We start from the raw sequence: 17,107 nt of genomic DNA, 5'->3' as shown, positions 1-17,107 counted from the left end.
CAGGTGGAGTGTTTCCCCTCAGCAGCCAGGGGAGCTGTTCTTCTCACCTCTCCGAACAAGGAGTCCTGGGAGAAGAAAGTTTCAAAACCCCAAGTTACACCAGCAAAGTAACAACACAGAAGATACTGCCATCAAAAGAACGAATGAGATATTTTCTTCAGTCTCTTTTGTACCATTGGCAGCTTTTGAGCAAACTAAACTGGCCGTTCCCTCTCAGCTGTATCTTAAATGCAAGGGGCAGAAAAGGAAAATAGTTCATTTCTGTTCTTTGGTTTATGCTAATTGGAAAAAAAAAATATGGGCAAAAGGAAAATGTACACCATTTTGAGGGATACAGAAGTCACAGCTTCAGGGAGCTTGTGTAAACAGCTCTGTTACAGACATCCATGCCAAAACTTGTATTTTAATTTTGGAGGCTGAGCTTGGGAGAAAAGCTCTGTGAGCCCCCTAGAAACTGGCTGCTGTGCAATGCATGGGCCCTTGGTGAGTGAAAATTACTCCCCCTAGACTGCAGCAGCCACCCAATGAATCGGTGGTTTTGCAGGAGTTTGGGTAGGCTCAGCATTTCAATGTGTCTGTGATTGGATAATGCATAAACAGAGCCACATTGCTCTAGCTGGGAGGTTGAGACAACTTTGCTCCTCGAGATAAATCTTGAAACCTCTTCCTTAAATGTGACAGCCTGCCAGTTCCTCATGCATCTGCTTTGCTTGGTGATCAGAAGTGAGCACCCTGTGCTGCTTGGGGAGAGATTGCCTTGTGTTTTATGGGTCTGAACCTATTCACCTGCTGCAGCTGCCTGAGGCAATGTGATGCAGGTGTTGCTATGCAATTAGAGGAGATGGTTTTACCCTTACAGTCTGAAATTACACTTGCTCTTTTTCCTGAGCAAGACTTGCCTTAGTTAGTTTGCATCCCAAGCCTCTAGTCGGTGTTGTTCAAGCTTACAGAGACATCGCTTTGCTCCTGAAGAAAACAGATTTTACCTGCCTGAGGGTTTTACATTTGTCACATCTACATTTAAACACAAATTCATTAATTGGGTTTAATGTGTTTTTAGGGAAAGCAGCCAAAATACACTGCCAGGCCCTAGCACTGGAGTCAGGCACAAGGACGGATTCCATGTGAGTCCTGTCCTTGCTACCATGCAGTGAGGGAATCACTGCCAGAAACAAAACAGGTTGGCACTTCTAAGATAAATGTCAACTCCTCATCTTGCTGTGTTTAGCAATTTGTTTTGTGGTCCTACTGACCAAATGGCCATAGCTTCATGGAAGTGGAAAGCCTGTCAGGGTGTGCTGACAATGTGTGTCTATGTCTGCAAGCTGTCACTCCTGGGGTCCAGTCTCCTTCCAGGTATATGAGACACAGGTGAAGAGGAAAGCTGAGGTGATTTATCTTTGTTTATTATATATTTATATGAAAATACTTCTACATTGTATATTTTATAGATATTATACCTGACAAAGTGTCCATGTTAGTATATATAGAATCAGAGAATGGTTTAGGCTGGAAGGGACCTCAAAGCTTAGGCAGTTCCAAGCCCCTGCCATAGGCAGGGACACCTCCCACTAGAACAGGTTGCTCAAGGACTCATCCAACCTGGCCTTGAACACCTCCAGGGAGGTTGTGGAGCACAGAAGCACCCAGTGTGATTGAAGATCAAAGATCACATTGGGTGCTTCTGTGCTCCACAACCTCCCTGAGCAACCTGTGCCAGTGTCTCACCACCCTCACTGCAAACAACCCTTTCCTAACAGCTACTTTCAATCTCCCCTCTGCCAGTTTAAACCATTACCCCTCGTCCTGTCATTACAAGGCCTTGTCCGTAGTCCCTCCCCAGCCTTCCTGTAGTCCCCTTCAGACACTGGAAGGCCACTCTAAGGTCTCCTCAAAGCCTTCTCTTCTCCAGGCTGCAGAGCCCCAACTCTTGTAGCCTGTCACAGGCTCACAGTATGTTAGGGGTCAGAAAGGACCCAAGGAGATCATCAAGTCCATTCCCCCCTGCCAGAGCAGGACCACACAACCTAGCACAGATCACAGAGGAGCACATCCAGACAGGCCTTCTCCAGAGAAGGAGACTCCACAACCTCTCTGGGCAGCCTGTTCCAGTGCTGTGTGACCCTTACAGCAAAGAAGTTCCCTCTTGTGTTGAGGTGGAACCTCAAGTGCTGCAACTTACACCCACTGCTCCTTGTCCTGTCGCAGGGAGCAGTGAGCAGAGCCTGTCTCCCATTTCCTGACCAGCCCTCAGCTGTTTAGAAACATATATATTAAATCCCCTCTCAGTCTTCTCTTCTCCAGACTGTAAAGTCCCAGGTTCCTCATAGCAGAGCTGGTGCAGATCTCTGAGGATCTTCGTGGCCCTCCTCTGGTCTCGCTCCAACAGTTCCATGTCCTTCTTGTGTTGGGGCCTCCAGAACTGCACCCAGAACTCCAGGTGGGGTCTGAGGAGAGCGTAGTAAAGGGGATGAATCACCTCCTATCATAAGTAAAAGCTTGTCACCAGCAACTCCAGCCCCACCGAAGTGTCTCCTTACAGTGGGGCTCTCAGTGCTCAAAGATCTTTCTGTAGCAACAGCAATTCCCCACACTGGGAAGTGGCTTCCTGCAAAACAGCGCAGTAAGCACTGACAGACTGCCAGCAGAGGCTGCTGCAGAAGTTACGCTGGGCTTGGAAATGTTTTGCTTTTTCCACTGCAGAATAAATGCTTGATAACACATCTACACCAAACAGAGCACGCAGAGATTTCTTCCAGCTGAGTCTATCAGCCACCATCAAACCTCCATGAGAAATATTCCCTCTGCTCCAGTAGCTGAAGGGGCCGGGGAGGGATGATTTACAAGGCCTTGCAATGACAGGATGAGGGGTTTGAACCAGTTTAAACTGGCAGAGGGGAGATTCAAAGTAGATGTTAGGAAGGGGTTCTTTGCAGTGAGGGTGATGAGACACTGGCACAGGCTGCCCAGGGAGGTTGTGGCTGCTCCCTCCCTGGAGGTGTTCAAGGCCAGGTTGGATGAGGCTTTGAGCGACCTGGGGGTGCTGATCAATACCTGCCTGAACATGAGCCAGCAGTGTGCCCAGGTGGCCAAGAGAGCCAATGGCATCCTGGCCTGCATCAGGAATGGTGTGGCCAGCAGGAGCAGGGAGGTCATTCTGCCCCTGTACTCTGCACTGGTTAGACCACACCTTGAGTACTGTGTTCAGTTCTGGGCCCCCCAGTTTAGGAGGGACATTGAGATGCTTGAGCGTGTCCAGAGAAGGGCGACGAGGCTGGGGAGAGGCCTTGAGCACAGCCCTATGAGGAGAGGCTGAGGGAGCTGGGATTGGTTAGCCTGGAGAAGAGGAGGCTCAGGGGTGACCTTATTGCTGTCTACAACTACCTGAGGGGTGGTTGTGGCCAGGAGGAGGTTGCTCTCTTCTCTCAGGTGGCCAGCACCAGAACAAGAGGACACAGCCTCAGGCCGCACCAGGGGAGATTTAGGCTTGAGGTGAGGAGAAAGTTCTTCCCTGAGAGAGTCATTGGACACTGGAATGGGCTGCCCGGGGAGGTGGTGGAGTCGCCGTCCCTGGGGCTGTTCAAGGCAGGATTGGACGTGGCACTTGGTGCCATGGTCTGGCCTTGAGCTCTGTGGTAAAGGGTTGGACTTGATGATCTGTGAGGTCTCTTCCAACCTTGGTGATACTGTGATACTGTGATACTGTGACCTGTTCTAGTGGGAGGTGTCCCTGCCTATGGCAGGGGATTGCAAGTAGATGATCCTTGAGGTCCCTTTCCAACCTAACCCATGATTTACATTTACCCATGTAAAACATGATTCTATGTTTTACAATAAGAGAGATGCCACTTAAAATGTTCCAAATTCTTCCACAAAGGAGGTTTGAAGGAGTTACTACTTCATTAGCAGAAAAGGGCTTGGAATTGGTTAAAATCCACTACAGTGGGAGACCAAGCAGCTATGGTTGCAAAACTGATTCTTCTCCCTGATGAGCCAGTGGAAAATAGAGCACGGTTGGCTTTAGCTGCACTTCACCAAAGGCCGGATGCTTGGGTTTTTAGCTATATAGCAGAAGCCTTCAGTTCCCTTTTCAAACAGCACTCTCCACTCACAGCTATTGTCACGCTTTCAATTTTTGTTGTCTTTTTAAGCTGGACAGCAACGTTCTAAACCTCTGTTTTCTGTATCAAAATGAACGGTGCAGGGAAGTCTGGTTTTTAGCTTTGGCCAGAGCCTTACGCTGATAAATCATACACAAGTCCTTTTTGGCAGGGTTTTAGCACCACACCTGAATGGGCCAAGTATCTGCAGGGCTTTTTCAACTTGAAGTTTTTCCATTGTCCTGCACACCGGGGATGAGGGGTTGATATCAGCCCTGCTCCGGAGGCACAGGCGCAAGTGGGTCTGCCCTGCTTAGTGCTAGCCGAAGGTGTGCAACTCAATACTGCGCTTAAAGCACATCTGGCATCGCTTGATCTGCATTGTTCTAGGGGTGAACTTTGCACGTGAGAAGTTAGAGCCCAGGAGCAGTGTGGTGCCAAACATGCATGACAGCACTTTCAGCTTAATAAATGCACGAGTGGCAACTCTCATGCTCACATGCCTGTTGCACTGAGTGTTACAACAGCTTTGTGCCTGACCGTGTCCCTTGTGTGGGACAATCGAGATGTGGTTCTTCCCTGCAGTAGATGAAGCAACTTTGTTTTCAGGAGACAATTTGATCCATAGGTGAGGTATAAGTTTTACCCAAGATTTTTTCAGTTGGACTGATTTCAGGAATTGTAGGTAGAGATATGACTCCTTTACCATATGCCACTTTTTTTTTGTGATTTCATCTCCTGGGGGAACTTTTCCTTTGCCCTCCAGTAAGGCTTGGTTTACCATGAGGCTCACAGGGATGAAGATCACAGCTGCCTGTGTAAAACAGCTGTGCTACTCTTAAGTTCTGGTGGAACCTGCAGCCTTGCTTCAAAACTAATTACAGGAGCCTTCCACTAATTTAAATGTGTCCACAATTCAGAACCAGATATGCATTTCCCTCATAACACCTCAAGGAAATTAAGTGCACATCTATCAAGAATAAGCTAAGGAAGAGCTATGTGGCACTAAAAAATCATGAAAACTTGTGGTTTTGGACACAAGAGTTTGCACACCAAAATCAGCTCACCTCATGTGAGTGGAGAATTTCAAAGTGAATATGTTAAAAGGGGATTAAGTGATGGAACTTGAGTGAGAGGTACAGAGTAAAATTACAAACAGAGATCTTTTTTGAACACTTCCTTCAAAGCCTTTCACCAGTAACAGTGAAGTGGTTGTTTCACAGTATCACAGTATCACCAAGGTTGGAAGAGACCTCACAGATCACCAAGTCCAACCCTTTACCACAGGGCTCAAGGCTAGACCATGGAACCAAGTGCCACGTCCAATCCTGCCTTGAACAGCTCCAGGGATGGCGACTCCACCACCTCCCCGGGCAGCCCATTCCAGTGTCCAATGACTCTCTCAGTAAAGAACTTTCTCCTCACCTCCAGCCTAAATTTCCCCTGGTGTAGCTTGAGGCTGTCCTTTTGTTCTGGTGCTGGCCACCTGAGAGAAGAGAGCATTCGTTTTTACAAGTGAAAGATTTCCCAACACAACACACTTTTCATTAAGAACTCAATTATGGACCTCTTGTTGTTCAAATGATAAGACACCCCTCAAGTCTCCCTTGGGCATGCACAGCTCCAGTGTGAAGTAAAAAGGAATGGAGCCAGTGGAGCCCACTGTGGGAACAGCCTTCAGTTACAGTCAAGAGATGGAGCAATGCCTTTTTTCCAGTACAGAGACAGTAAGGTGAAATATCCTCAGTGCACCTTAGGGAAAATAAGTTGTCTTGGTTGGGCTTTCCTAGGCTTGTATCTTATTCACGGAGCCATCTCTCCTCCTCATCCGAGGAACAGATTCTGAATATCAGGGTTTTTTCCTTACCCTGTTATTCAATTCACCCTTGAAATGTTGACTAGACAGTGTTTAGGCTCAAAATGTCCCTAACTAATTGGTTTTAAACCAAGACTGTTGGCCTCTTGAAGATTTGTACTACACAAAGGACTATGCAGGTACCATGCAGCAGAGGCTGGGAAGCAGTGCAGAGAGGCAGGGGTAGCAACTGTGAATCATAAATGTTTCCTACAACTAATAAAAGCTGTTGAGGAAGGCTCCAGAGAGCTCTACACTGGCACTTCAGAGCTTAAGCATCAGGTTGTCTCAGAAGCTGCTGTGATTTTTGAATCATTTGTTTTTCTTATCTGTGATCTAAAAGCAATGTGAGAAGCAGATCTAGAGAGACACTCGACTCATTGAATGTTTCTTGGACTGCCCTATTCTTGTGAAACTCTACAGAAGATCTGAGAGTTTAAAAGAGCCTTCAGAATGCTAAAGACTGGAGAAGCAAATCTTAATTTCCAGTCAGGTTTTTGACACTCTCATGGATGCTGAGTAATACTTCCTCTGAAATGGATTCCTCCTCGTCCAGGGGGGAGCCAGGGCTGCCCAAGGCTGATATGAAGATGTTGGAGGCACAGGATTAACAAATTTTGCAGAAGAGCATGTTAAGCTAAAACTGGCCCTTGTATCTAACCCCTAGATGAAACTATCAGTCCTAAAGATGAAGATCTAGAAGAATAACGCAGTGGGGGTTTCAGGTATCTTTCCACCTGTAGCTGATGAAAGAGCTTTCTTCCTCCCACCCCTAAAGCAAAAACCACTTGTAAGGATCTGTAGTAATAAAAGAGGAGCCCTCATTTGACATCTTTTCCATGGTGCAAGCTGCTAGGAGCTCCTGCTCCCCAGCAGTAGTACAACTTTAGACACCTAGGGTGGCCTTCCCATCTCGAACATGACTCTATGGTCCTTGCAGGTGATCACTCATCTTCTTGCTGTCCTACAGCCACAGAACTGGCATGCAGGCAGTTCAGCTCCTTTACCTGGGAAAGCTGCAGGAGAAGCACTAAATGAACTCCCACACCAACCTGCCCACCCCCAGATTTCAGTGGTATGTCTCGGCTATCTGTCCTCCACTAAAACCTCCATCATGAGCATTCCATCACTTGAAACCTGCATTACACTGAACAGCATCTGATCATGGGCTGCAGAATGAAAATGTGGATTAAACTGGTGAATTTCATCATGGCAAACCATATCCCTACAGCTGTTATTCCAACTCCTCTATAGTCATTAATACCAGCCATGATCTTTTCATCAGAGGTTTCCAAGGCAATAAAGATGAGAAGATGTGCTATTACATGAGGTGGAGGCAGAATGAGGGTGAAGTAACTCATGCACAGTCTAAGCAAATCATCTGCAGAATAGAAATGAGTACTCTGATGCTCTGAGCAAAAGCGCAGAAGCAGCAGATCACTGCTTTGCATCACCTGGAGCTGCCTCCCCCATCACCCTCAGCTCATCCTCAACAAGACTGTGTGAAATGCTTACATACAGGTTAAAAATCCTCAGGCCACAGTCAGTCAAGCCCTTCAGAAAAGATGGGGAGCTAAAAGCATGGGAAGAATGAAGGTAGTGAAGAAGATCCCTGAAGTACTGTGAGAGCCATGGCAGGAGCTGGGAGAGAAAAAGGCGACAGCAGAGACAGCAGCAACCACTGGCTGATGCTTCTGAAGTGTCATCTTAATTATCCCTGGCAAAAGAACAGTGATTAACATCAATGACTGTGGACAACCTTTATGTAATTACTCATTAACATTTCTAAAATTGCACCTAGCTGCTACAGCAATACATGCTTTATAGATTCATCATGCTGAAGTCCAGAAAGAATCATTAGATTGTCTATGCAGACCTCTGCGCCTTGCCAGCCGCTATTACGCTGCAGAATTAGCACCGGAGGTGGCTTGGCTACTTCTGCTTGGCTTTCACATACTTTCCAGAAAGGGCATGTGGGGATACTAAGCCATGGACAATCTGCCCTGTTCCTTCAGAAGTTGTTCTAAATTGTGATCATTCCCCTGCCCCATTCCCACGTTAAGATCCTTGCTGGCTGCCTTTACTTTTTATTTATGGACACAGTATCCACAGCCCATCAGGGCTGGATGGGGACAGGAATTGTCCATCCCCATCTCCACTGTGTGGGAGGAGAGAAGGGAGCTGAATTAAAGTCTTCTGCATTGTCCATCCGTGCTCCTGATTCAGACACAAGTCCAACCTGCCAAAGGCTGCCATCGGTCAAGAACATTAACAGAAGTCCTGTGAATAATAATTTCAAATAATGGATTCATTAGAGGAAATTGTGTCCTGCTTGCAAATGTCCTGCAAGCAGTAAAATGGAGCTAAGCTTCCAGCTACACAGTACATGGCAAGCCACTGCCTCTGCTAGATTTTACAAGAGGGAAAGGATGTCATTCTTCTCACCTACTGATTTTAGAGACTAGTTCCAGTTGGATTTAGCCTAGGAAAGCCTGCTTCTTCTCCAAACAGAACCCAAAATTTTCATGCTAGTCTTCAGAATAGGGAGACCACAACAGTCAACACCCTCTCTGGTTCTGCCTTTGCAGGGAACCCTTTAGAGAAGGCACTACAAAAAATCCTCAGTCCTTAAGGCAAAAAAAAAATAAAGCAAAAAGTCTCACGAAAGACAAATCCACCTCGTCTAATCAAAGGCAACCCCAAGCTACCAGAGATGTGATCCTGATGGCATGAGTGTTAGTGAGACATAAAAAAGCCTGTATCACAGCTGCTGAGTAACTCCCAGTTACAGTTGCAGTTGATATTAACTCTGGCCAGACCTGAGCCAACATCTGGGGGGCAGAAGGCCCATGATTTAGCTACTACACACAACACCCAAGGGAGACTAAGGTCCCTGGGAGCTTCATCACTTCCACTATTTGTCCTGTGATGCTGTCCATGGGATTCAAAGGCATAACCAAAACGCAGCCTGCACAGCATAGGAGAGATGTGGGCTCAGAAATTGTAACATAATGTTTCTTTTTTCACAGCTGAAGCACCAAGCAGTTATCCCACTACTCACAGCATACAAGGGAAAGTCAGAAAAGAGAGAAGAGTACCTATGCTGAGATTGACTGCCTTGGGCAATCCTCTTGTACCTGAGGTGCCACTTGGGGAACCATTTCTTAACGTAGTGCCCCAGCAGGAAATGAGAGCCGGGAACAGAAATCAGAGCCTGGAAGGATTCACAGAACCTTGCAATCTTATCGGGAGCAACAGTCACACAGCACTCCCACTCCTGGCCCTTCCGCTGCCAACCTGGTGAGCATAAAGAAAGAGATCTCAAAGGAGGAGGGAGCATGACGTAGAATTTTACCGAGAACTAGAGAAAAGGCTGACATTAATGCCTTCATTTTGGATGAGCATGACAGTTTTGGACCTCAGAAATAACCAATAGTCTTTCTGCTAGTGAAGAATTTCATTCCCAGCAGTTTCACTGGGAGACTGAGGGGGGATTAGATATTTACTGTTTCCCATTTGAAAGACTTTTAGCAGGTTTACCTCAAACATATGGAACCTATTTTGATTCTTTTGTTTTAGCACTTAATGCTTATGAAATTGCCAGTTAATGACATCCATGCCTAAACCATGTTGCTTTTTAAAGCAAAATGCCCACTAAAGGTCCATGTTCATACTTACCACTTCTCAAGTAGAGCAATGAAAGTTTTAAGAGGCTCGTTACCTACTGTGTCTGGGGGAGGGAACCGATAGAATAACGAAATTCGACAAACAGGGAATTAGATTAAAGCTTTGCTAGCCCAGCCCTAAGGCAAAGCAACCTCACCAGAACCAATGGGGCACCCCATGGTTAGGTGTGGGGGCACCCCGGAGTTGGGTGAGGAGGGGGGACCCCAGGGCGATGCTCAGCCGGAGAACGCGGCCACTCCCTCCGCAGCCTCTTGCTAACCTGCGGGTGCAGGAGATAAGGAGGTCTCTGGCGCAGCCCGGAGGGGCGAGCCCCGAGGCACCCACTGCCCGGGGTCTGGCCGGGCCGCTCCGGGAGCGGGCGGCAGGGCGCGCACGTTACCGGCTTCCCCTAATCCCCCTGAGCCTTTGATTGCCCTGCACGGGAGACGAGCCTCCTCACTTCAAAAGAGCGTGGGAAATCCTGATTAAAAGGCTTTTCTCCCCCGTTGGGATCGACACCTTCTTTGAAGCCCTTCCAAACGACAATGCAAACGCACCCACCGGCAAAGGACCGTATCTATATTTTAAGTGACTTTAATTTCTCTTTCCCTCCTTCTTGCTCTCTTTCCCCCTCCTCTCCTTTCAATTTTGGAAACACCTGGCAAGTTGTAAAATGATTTACGAAGTGAAAGTGTTAAATGAGGCCACCAGCTGTAAGACTGACAGAGCTTTATGAGTTTTATTAGGTGCCCTATTATGGAAAATAAACTTTAATCCATCCATAAAAACAGAATCTGAAAAACATATTTGCCCTTGTAGTCTGGAACACTGAAGGTATTCTTGTGAGACGCTGGGCTTAAAAGAGATTAATTTTATTGAGACAGACACAATACACCGGTAGGACTTTGATACAGAGCCCGTGAATAGCTGCCTGTGCACCCAGGGCTATTTTTCATCGGGCTGAGACACGTTTAGGCACACACCTCTTGGGCATACAGTAAATTTCTGGCTTGGTGGCAGAGGCCTGCCAATTTCATTAACGGGTGTTTAATTGGCATTTTTGTAGATGAGAGAGGGTCTTTTGGGGAGGGAGAAGTGATCTCAAGTAGGGCTTCTTTTTTATGTTTCTGTTTGGTTGGTTGGTTTACTCTGTTTTAATGTAACAATAAGGGTATGGCCTCCAGACTGATGTCTTGTAGATGTTTTAAGGTGTAAGCAAGAGGTAAATGCTACTAGAGGCGAGTAACTCGGGCACATTGCCGGATTTAGGGCGGAAAAGTCAGCGGCCCTTCCAGGCTGTTGCGCGGCCCTACGCAGCCCTTCGCCCACGAAGATAGAGCTGCGTCCAGAGACCTCGAGAACTGCGGAGCGACCAGAGCCTTGAGCTTTCTGTCGCCTTGAATCCCCTGCAACCTGCCGCTCAATATTTTGAGTTAGACATGGTTGTTTCCATGCAAGGGCGGGGGAGATATCGATCAAACCCAAATCAAGTTCATCCCCATCAAGTTTTTTGTCTTGTGGGATCCGTCCAGATCTGTAATTTACGTGTGTGATTTGCGGTGTGACCCCCCAGTGCGCCGAGTGTGCGGGGCCGGCAAACCAGTATCTGACCGCCTTGTCTCTAAATACCATCTTCAACCGGCACTACCTGAAGCTCTCCTTGATAGGCAACGCTTTTCCTCATGCCGTGAACTCGTGTATCCGCCAGCCTGTGCTTCACAAGATGGGGTTTTAGACCCCGCTTAGAGGGGCCATGCTGCTCCCATGTGAAAGGTGCTCGCGGGTTTGTGAAAAATCGCTTTCGGAGAAAAATAAAACCCAAAAGGTGTATGGGAGTGGGAATGCTCCGTATTTCGGAGCTCGTCACCCTCCGGGGATCTGCGGGGCACTGGCGGCACCCAGGATTCAGGAGGATGCCGAAGACCGGACACCACGCCTGGCAGCGTGAACCTTAGGTTCCAGCAGGTCCTCCTCCCCGCTGCGCAGCCTTACGCAGGAGCGGGAGCTGAGCCACACGGTAATTCATTAGCGGGGATGAATTGCCAGCCGTGGCCCCGAGCTGGTGGGGATGAGCCAGTGATTATATTTAAATTCTCTATAATTGATTCGGGGAAGAGCTGCAGTGACAAGGATTAATTGATCAGCAAATTTATTGGAGAGATAAATCTCACCCTTATCGAAAAGCCGGCGCTTCGCTACCTGGGCGGCCATCGTGGGGGGATGTGGTCAGTCCTCGGAACCGAGAAGAGCTCGGGGGCTCCTTCCCGCCTTCCACCCACCGCAGCGCTTCGCTCTTTTGCTCCATTCCTCCCCGGTACCGAGGCTCTTCTCTCAGAAAGCCCCACGCTGATGCCGGATATTGCGCCATGGCTTCAGCTCCGAATCAAAGTCGGGTTGGAAACTGGCTCCTTGCTGCCTTCCAGGATCTTCCGCTTCATCAAGAGCGCTGGGATCTCCCGACCCGGGGGAGTCCAGCATCACCCCACCCCAGCATAAAGCGCTCATCCAGCTGAAGTACAAAACGTCGTTTATTTTCCACCCCATCGCACAGGTGGGAGTGTCTGGGGAATAATTTAGCATGCATAAGTAGAGGCTTTTTTTTTTAATATAAATACAATATATAAAAATAAAGACAGTATTCAGATTCCCAGCAGTCTTAACATTCATCACATAAACAGTTTTCCCGATATATAGCAAGAACAAAACATTTTCAATACTCAGTAAAAGGAACACGTTTTTTGTGGGAGGCAGGGATGGGGAGGCTCAAGTTTTGTCTGATCTGCAGTCAACAATAACACTGTATGCACCGCAAATCCTCTTCCCTGCCTGGCCTGCGGAGCATCCTTTTCTTCATCTCCCTCCAAGCAGGGAGAAATCGGAAATAGGGCGGAGGAGCCGGGCTGGTGCCTACCGGGAGCGGTGGGGCTGGCCCCGGGGCGGGACGGGCAGAGCCCGCGTCTGGAGGAAGCAGGGCTTGCGGGGAAGGCTCACTGGGGCTGCGCCGGGGTTCCGTGCCGGCCTCGGGGTTTCGTGTCCTCCTCGTCAGCCTCGGAGCAGTCGGAGGAATGGTAGGGACAGCACCTCCCAGCAGCTGACACTGTTGCCTCCTCTTCTTCCTCCTCATCTTCATCGTCCTCTGGGTCGCTGTCGGCCAGCTCCCGCATCCTCCTCCCACCGCTCTTCTCCGGAACGGGCAGAAGAAGGTCCTCATCCCCTTTATCCTCTCCGCAGCTCCCCTTCTGTTTCTCGGCCTCCTGTGCCGCCTGCTCCTTCGCCTTCTTGCTGCGCTTCCACTTCATGCGCCGATTCTGGAACCAAATCTTCACCTGCAGGAGACGGGGGACACACAAATCCCCCACACTTCATTCACTGCTCCTCCCTCATCTGTCCCGCGGAGCCGGAGGTGGGGGAACTTACCTGAGTCTCGGTGAGCATTAGCGACGTGGCCACCTCGAAGCGCTTTGGCCGGGAGAGGTACTTGTTGAGCTTGAACTGATGCTCCAGCTCCAGCAGCTGCTGGCTGGTGAAGGCCGTGCGCGGCCGGCGGCATTTCCCCAGCAGGTTGGACTGTGCCTGGGCTGGGAAAAGAGAGAAGGGAGAAGAGCAGAGGTGAGCACGAGGAGCCATCCAGCCGCAACCAGGCATCGCTAGGTTCGGTGTGAGAAGTCAGGAAAAACTGTCATTTAATCAAGAACGGATAGTTATGCACCAGAGCACGAATGGAGGAAGGGATCTCCTCCAGCCTCCGAGTCCTCCGGCTCCGGGGTTTCTCGGCTTGCAGTGTCAGGGGATCCCCCACAGGGACCAAAAAATAAATTAAATTAAATCTTTTAAATAAAGAAAAATACGTCTCTTAATTTCCCAAGAGCCTAACAAATGCGAGACAATAAAATGGAGTCAGGAATCACGGCGAAGGGGTACCGGGCTCTCCAGGGAGCAGCAATTTGCTCCATTTAATGCTTTAGTTGAACGTGCCGCACTCCCAGCACGCCCATCCCCGTTTAATTAGCGGGATTGCAGGAGGGCACTCCTCCACAGGCTGGGAACGCTAGGCACCAGCCACTCGTTTCACTGTAAATCAACAGCGCGGCCTAAGAACTTGTCTTTGAACAGAAATATCTGCGTTCAGGAACAATAATTTAAATACAGGATTGTATGGGGGGGGGAAGCAAAGCTGGAGACACTGCGAAAGGGACTTGAGCCCCTTTGCGGAGTCTAAATATGCCCAGGGATGATGTGATGCATAGGCACTCATTTGTCCAAGTATTTGGGCACTTGAGTTTATTTGATTTAGAGAAAAAAAAAAAAACCACCACCACAAAAACAACTCCACAAAACCCAACAACCCAACTCCGAAGGGGTGGCTCTCGCTGCCTGGCTGCGTTTGGAGGCAGCTCGCTAAAGCGGGCAGCAAGAGAAAAGGCCAGTGTCCCCTTCCCGGCAGCAGCGCCGGCGAGATTTTCTCACTGCGGTGCGATTTTCCAAGGCTCCATTCTCGTTTCTCTCTGGTTCTTTATTCCCCCTCTACATCTTGTTTGAGAGGCAAGGCTCTAACAGCTCTTCTAATTATTTTTCTCTCTCTCTCTGAATGTTTCAGTCTAAACAACCCCAATTCGAGAGAAAACAATGGGCTTTTTTGTCTGCGAATGTGTGTGCAGAGTATGAGAGGTGAAAAGGGGAAAAAGGGGGAAAAAAAAACAGCAGCAATCCTTTTCCTCGCACGATTTTCGTAAAACTACACCTCCGGTACTGTTAAATGGGCCATTCCCACAGAGAGCTCACACCTCTGAAAACGATTTCTGCCCAAACCAGATGCACACAAGGTCCTCATCGCCGCGAGGCCTAGCGCTCGGCACCACCTTAGCAAGGACTTCGGGATCGCCTGGCTTCACGCAGCGTTTCAGCCTGCCCTACTCCCAAACCTAACCCCTTCTCGCCGTGTTTATTTCATGGCTATGCATTATCCCCAGGGAACGCGCAATCACAATTTTTTTTGGCTAATCTGAGATCCTACCTACGACCGCTTGGCCAGAGAAACCTGCCGTAATTATCCTAAGCCCATTGCCAGGAGAAGAGAGAATTCAGAATGGGGGCTGAGTGATGGTGATCTGCGATCCCGCTTTTGGGGGACACATCAAAACCAAGTTTTGGGGGAACATTATGAAGCGACTGCCTGCTCCCCACAGCCCCCCATACATTCTCCACGGCGGCTGCTGCATCCCGTGGATGGTGAGCAAAGGCTTTTGCAACGGCAGGCAGCAATTTGCTACTTTCTTATTTAACCTGCCCCGAAAACCCGAGCCCACAGGAGCCGCGACCCACAGCCCTTTTCCCCCGCCCGCCACCTTCCCATCGTGGAAAGCTATTTCCTTCTTCTAATAAAACGAAACAAACAAACAAACAAATAACAAATAATAAAATTGTCCAGTCCAAATTAAATGTGCAGCTTTATTTAGGCGAGGCAAATGAGGGATTTTCTTTCCTCTAGAAAATGGGCATCTACCGGTCGGTCCCCGCACCGGGACAGGGGAGAGAATAGATGCAGCTACGGTCAGAGAGCGGTAAATACTCACAGTTGAAGTCGGGCATTTTGGGCAGGATCATGCCGGCGGTGGAGGCCCGCAGCCACTGGTCCAGCTGGAAAGTGCCGGCACTGAGCTTGATGGGGTCGGCGGCTGGGTGCGATGGGTGCGCTCCTTGGACTTGCGAGTAGGAGTAGGAGAGGGCCGGGTGCTGCCCGCCCAGCGCCGAGTACCCGTACACGGGATGCCCGTAGAGGGCTGCCTGCGCCGGCATGCCCGCCCCGCCAGGAGCGGCGGGGTGCAGTCCCAAGGCCATGCCGGCTGCCGAGGCGTGGTGATGCGGATGAGAGCCGGCGCCAGTACCGGGCAGAAAGCCGGGTTTGGGGACTAGGGTGCAGTGAGCGGCCAGGATGCGAGGCGGAGAGGGGCTGTCAGTGCGCAGGCAGTCGGCGGGGCCACCAGCAGGATGCTCCGAGGAAGATGAAGAGGACGAGGAAGAGGAGGAGGATGGCGGGCTGCCGCTCCCGCTGCTACTGCTGCCGCTCAGTGAGGTGACCAGAGCAAGCGGCGCGCTCTGCCCGGCTGCCGCCGCCGCCGCCTTCGGGGGATCGACAGCCAGCAGAGCGTCGATGCGGAAATTTTTGGATTTTTCCATGGGAACGCCGGTGGGCTGAGATGGGAGGCGGCCGGCAGCACGGAAGAACCACGGCTCGTAGGGCGGCCCTGGGCCGGCCGCGTCTCCCGGCGGCGGGCGGCAGTGCGGTCCTGCTCCGCGGCGCGCCCCTTCAAGGGCCGCAGGCGGTTCCCATTGGGCCGGCGCCTCTGCGGCCTCGCCTGCCATTGGTTCCACCGCCCACCTGTCACGGCGGTCCGCCCCCTCCCACCCCTCCGCCTCTAGACTCACCCCGGGGACTCCGGCCAGCGTGTGGGGGTTACTGGGAGGGGAAGCTCCGGTGTGCGGACGGCTGACCGGCTCCCCTGCTCCCCTCCGCAAGGGGAGCCCTCCCAGCCACAGCACCGACCTGGCTTTGCAGATCCAGATACCTTCTACCGTGTATTCACTGACAGTTTTCCACCATGCCCGCACAGGGCAAATATTTGTTACAAACGCGGCGCTGACCGCTTTTTAACGAGACGGAAAGAATAAACACCTGTGGGTCAGGGAGTCAAGCTTGCCACCAACTCCTGGGTCTGTCAATAGTGTTATTAGACCTGCTTATCTAACGCAAACAACTCCGAACAGAAAAAGGAAAGAGCGAGGCTCGGGGTCCTTCACCAGGGTCTCATTTTCCCGGGGGGCCTGCGCAGACCCCCGCAAAGGCGATGTGAGGGGAAGGTCAGGCTGCAGCACCAAGTGCTGCCACGGTAGTTTTTGCCAGCTCCGCGGAGAAGGCATAGACTGCGGGGAATGCCCATGCCCACGTCGAGGGCTCGTCTCCCTGAGGCCTCCTCAGAAGGAGCTGCTTCGCGCCCTGGGGGCAATGGGGCTGTACTCCCAGGCCTTCCCGTGCTACCGCGGCAAGGATACACTGCCCGTGACCCTGGGGTGTAAAAACTAAAAGCAGTGAAAAGGGAAGAGGGGAAAGAAAGGAAGAGGGTGGGGGAAAATATGAAGAGAGGCAGAGTCTGACACAACCAACAAAATATGATATAACTTTGCTTCTGGTCTGCCTTCTCACCACTGCTCGATGAGCAGAAGGCTCAGAGCAGCTCCGCGGGGTGCACGGAGGCACAAGGCACCCTTTATCCTGTGCCCCGGTATTCACCGATTTTCCTGCACGATTTTTTCCCTTGGCATTCCTGATTGGAGTCTGTGGACACGTCCAGAAACAGCAGACACACGAGCACGCTACGGCAGACACAGCGAGACCCACAGACAGAAGCAGGACAAACATTCAGGCGCACCTGTACAGGCCAGGCACAGCGGCAAAGGCTCCCGCGCGTCACTTTGGAGCCCTGTGCAG

The 17,107-nt window shown here is 50.3% G+C and overlaps 1 protein-coding gene across 1 annotated transcript; it reads right to left on the bottom strand.

Moving 5' to 3' along the window:
- Window positions 1-12,131: 12,131 nt before the first annotated feature.
- Window positions 12,132-15,888, bottom strand: MNX1 (motor neuron and pancreas homeobox 1). Its single transcript, XM_064162959.1, has 3 exons — window positions 15,195-15,888; window positions 13,039-13,199; window positions 12,132-12,947 (listed from the first exon to the last, which is right to left on the bottom strand). Exons 1-3 carry the CDS (start codon window positions 15,796-15,798, stop codon window positions 12,609-12,611), a joined length of 1,104 nt encoding a protein of 367 aa, XP_064019029.1. The 5' UTR covers window positions 15,799-15,888; the 3' UTR covers window positions 12,132-12,608.
- Window positions 15,889-17,107: the final 1,219 nt, after the last annotated feature.

The sequence above is a fragment of the Pogoniulus pusillus genome, chromosome 23 (assembly GCF_015220805.1).
Source record: "Pogoniulus pusillus isolate bPogPus1 chromosome 23, bPogPus1.pri, whole genome shotgun sequence".
NCBI lineage: Eukaryota > Metazoa > Chordata > Aves > Piciformes > Lybiidae > Pogoniulus > Pogoniulus pusillus.
This window is presented reverse-complemented; position numbering and strand designations above follow the sequence as displayed.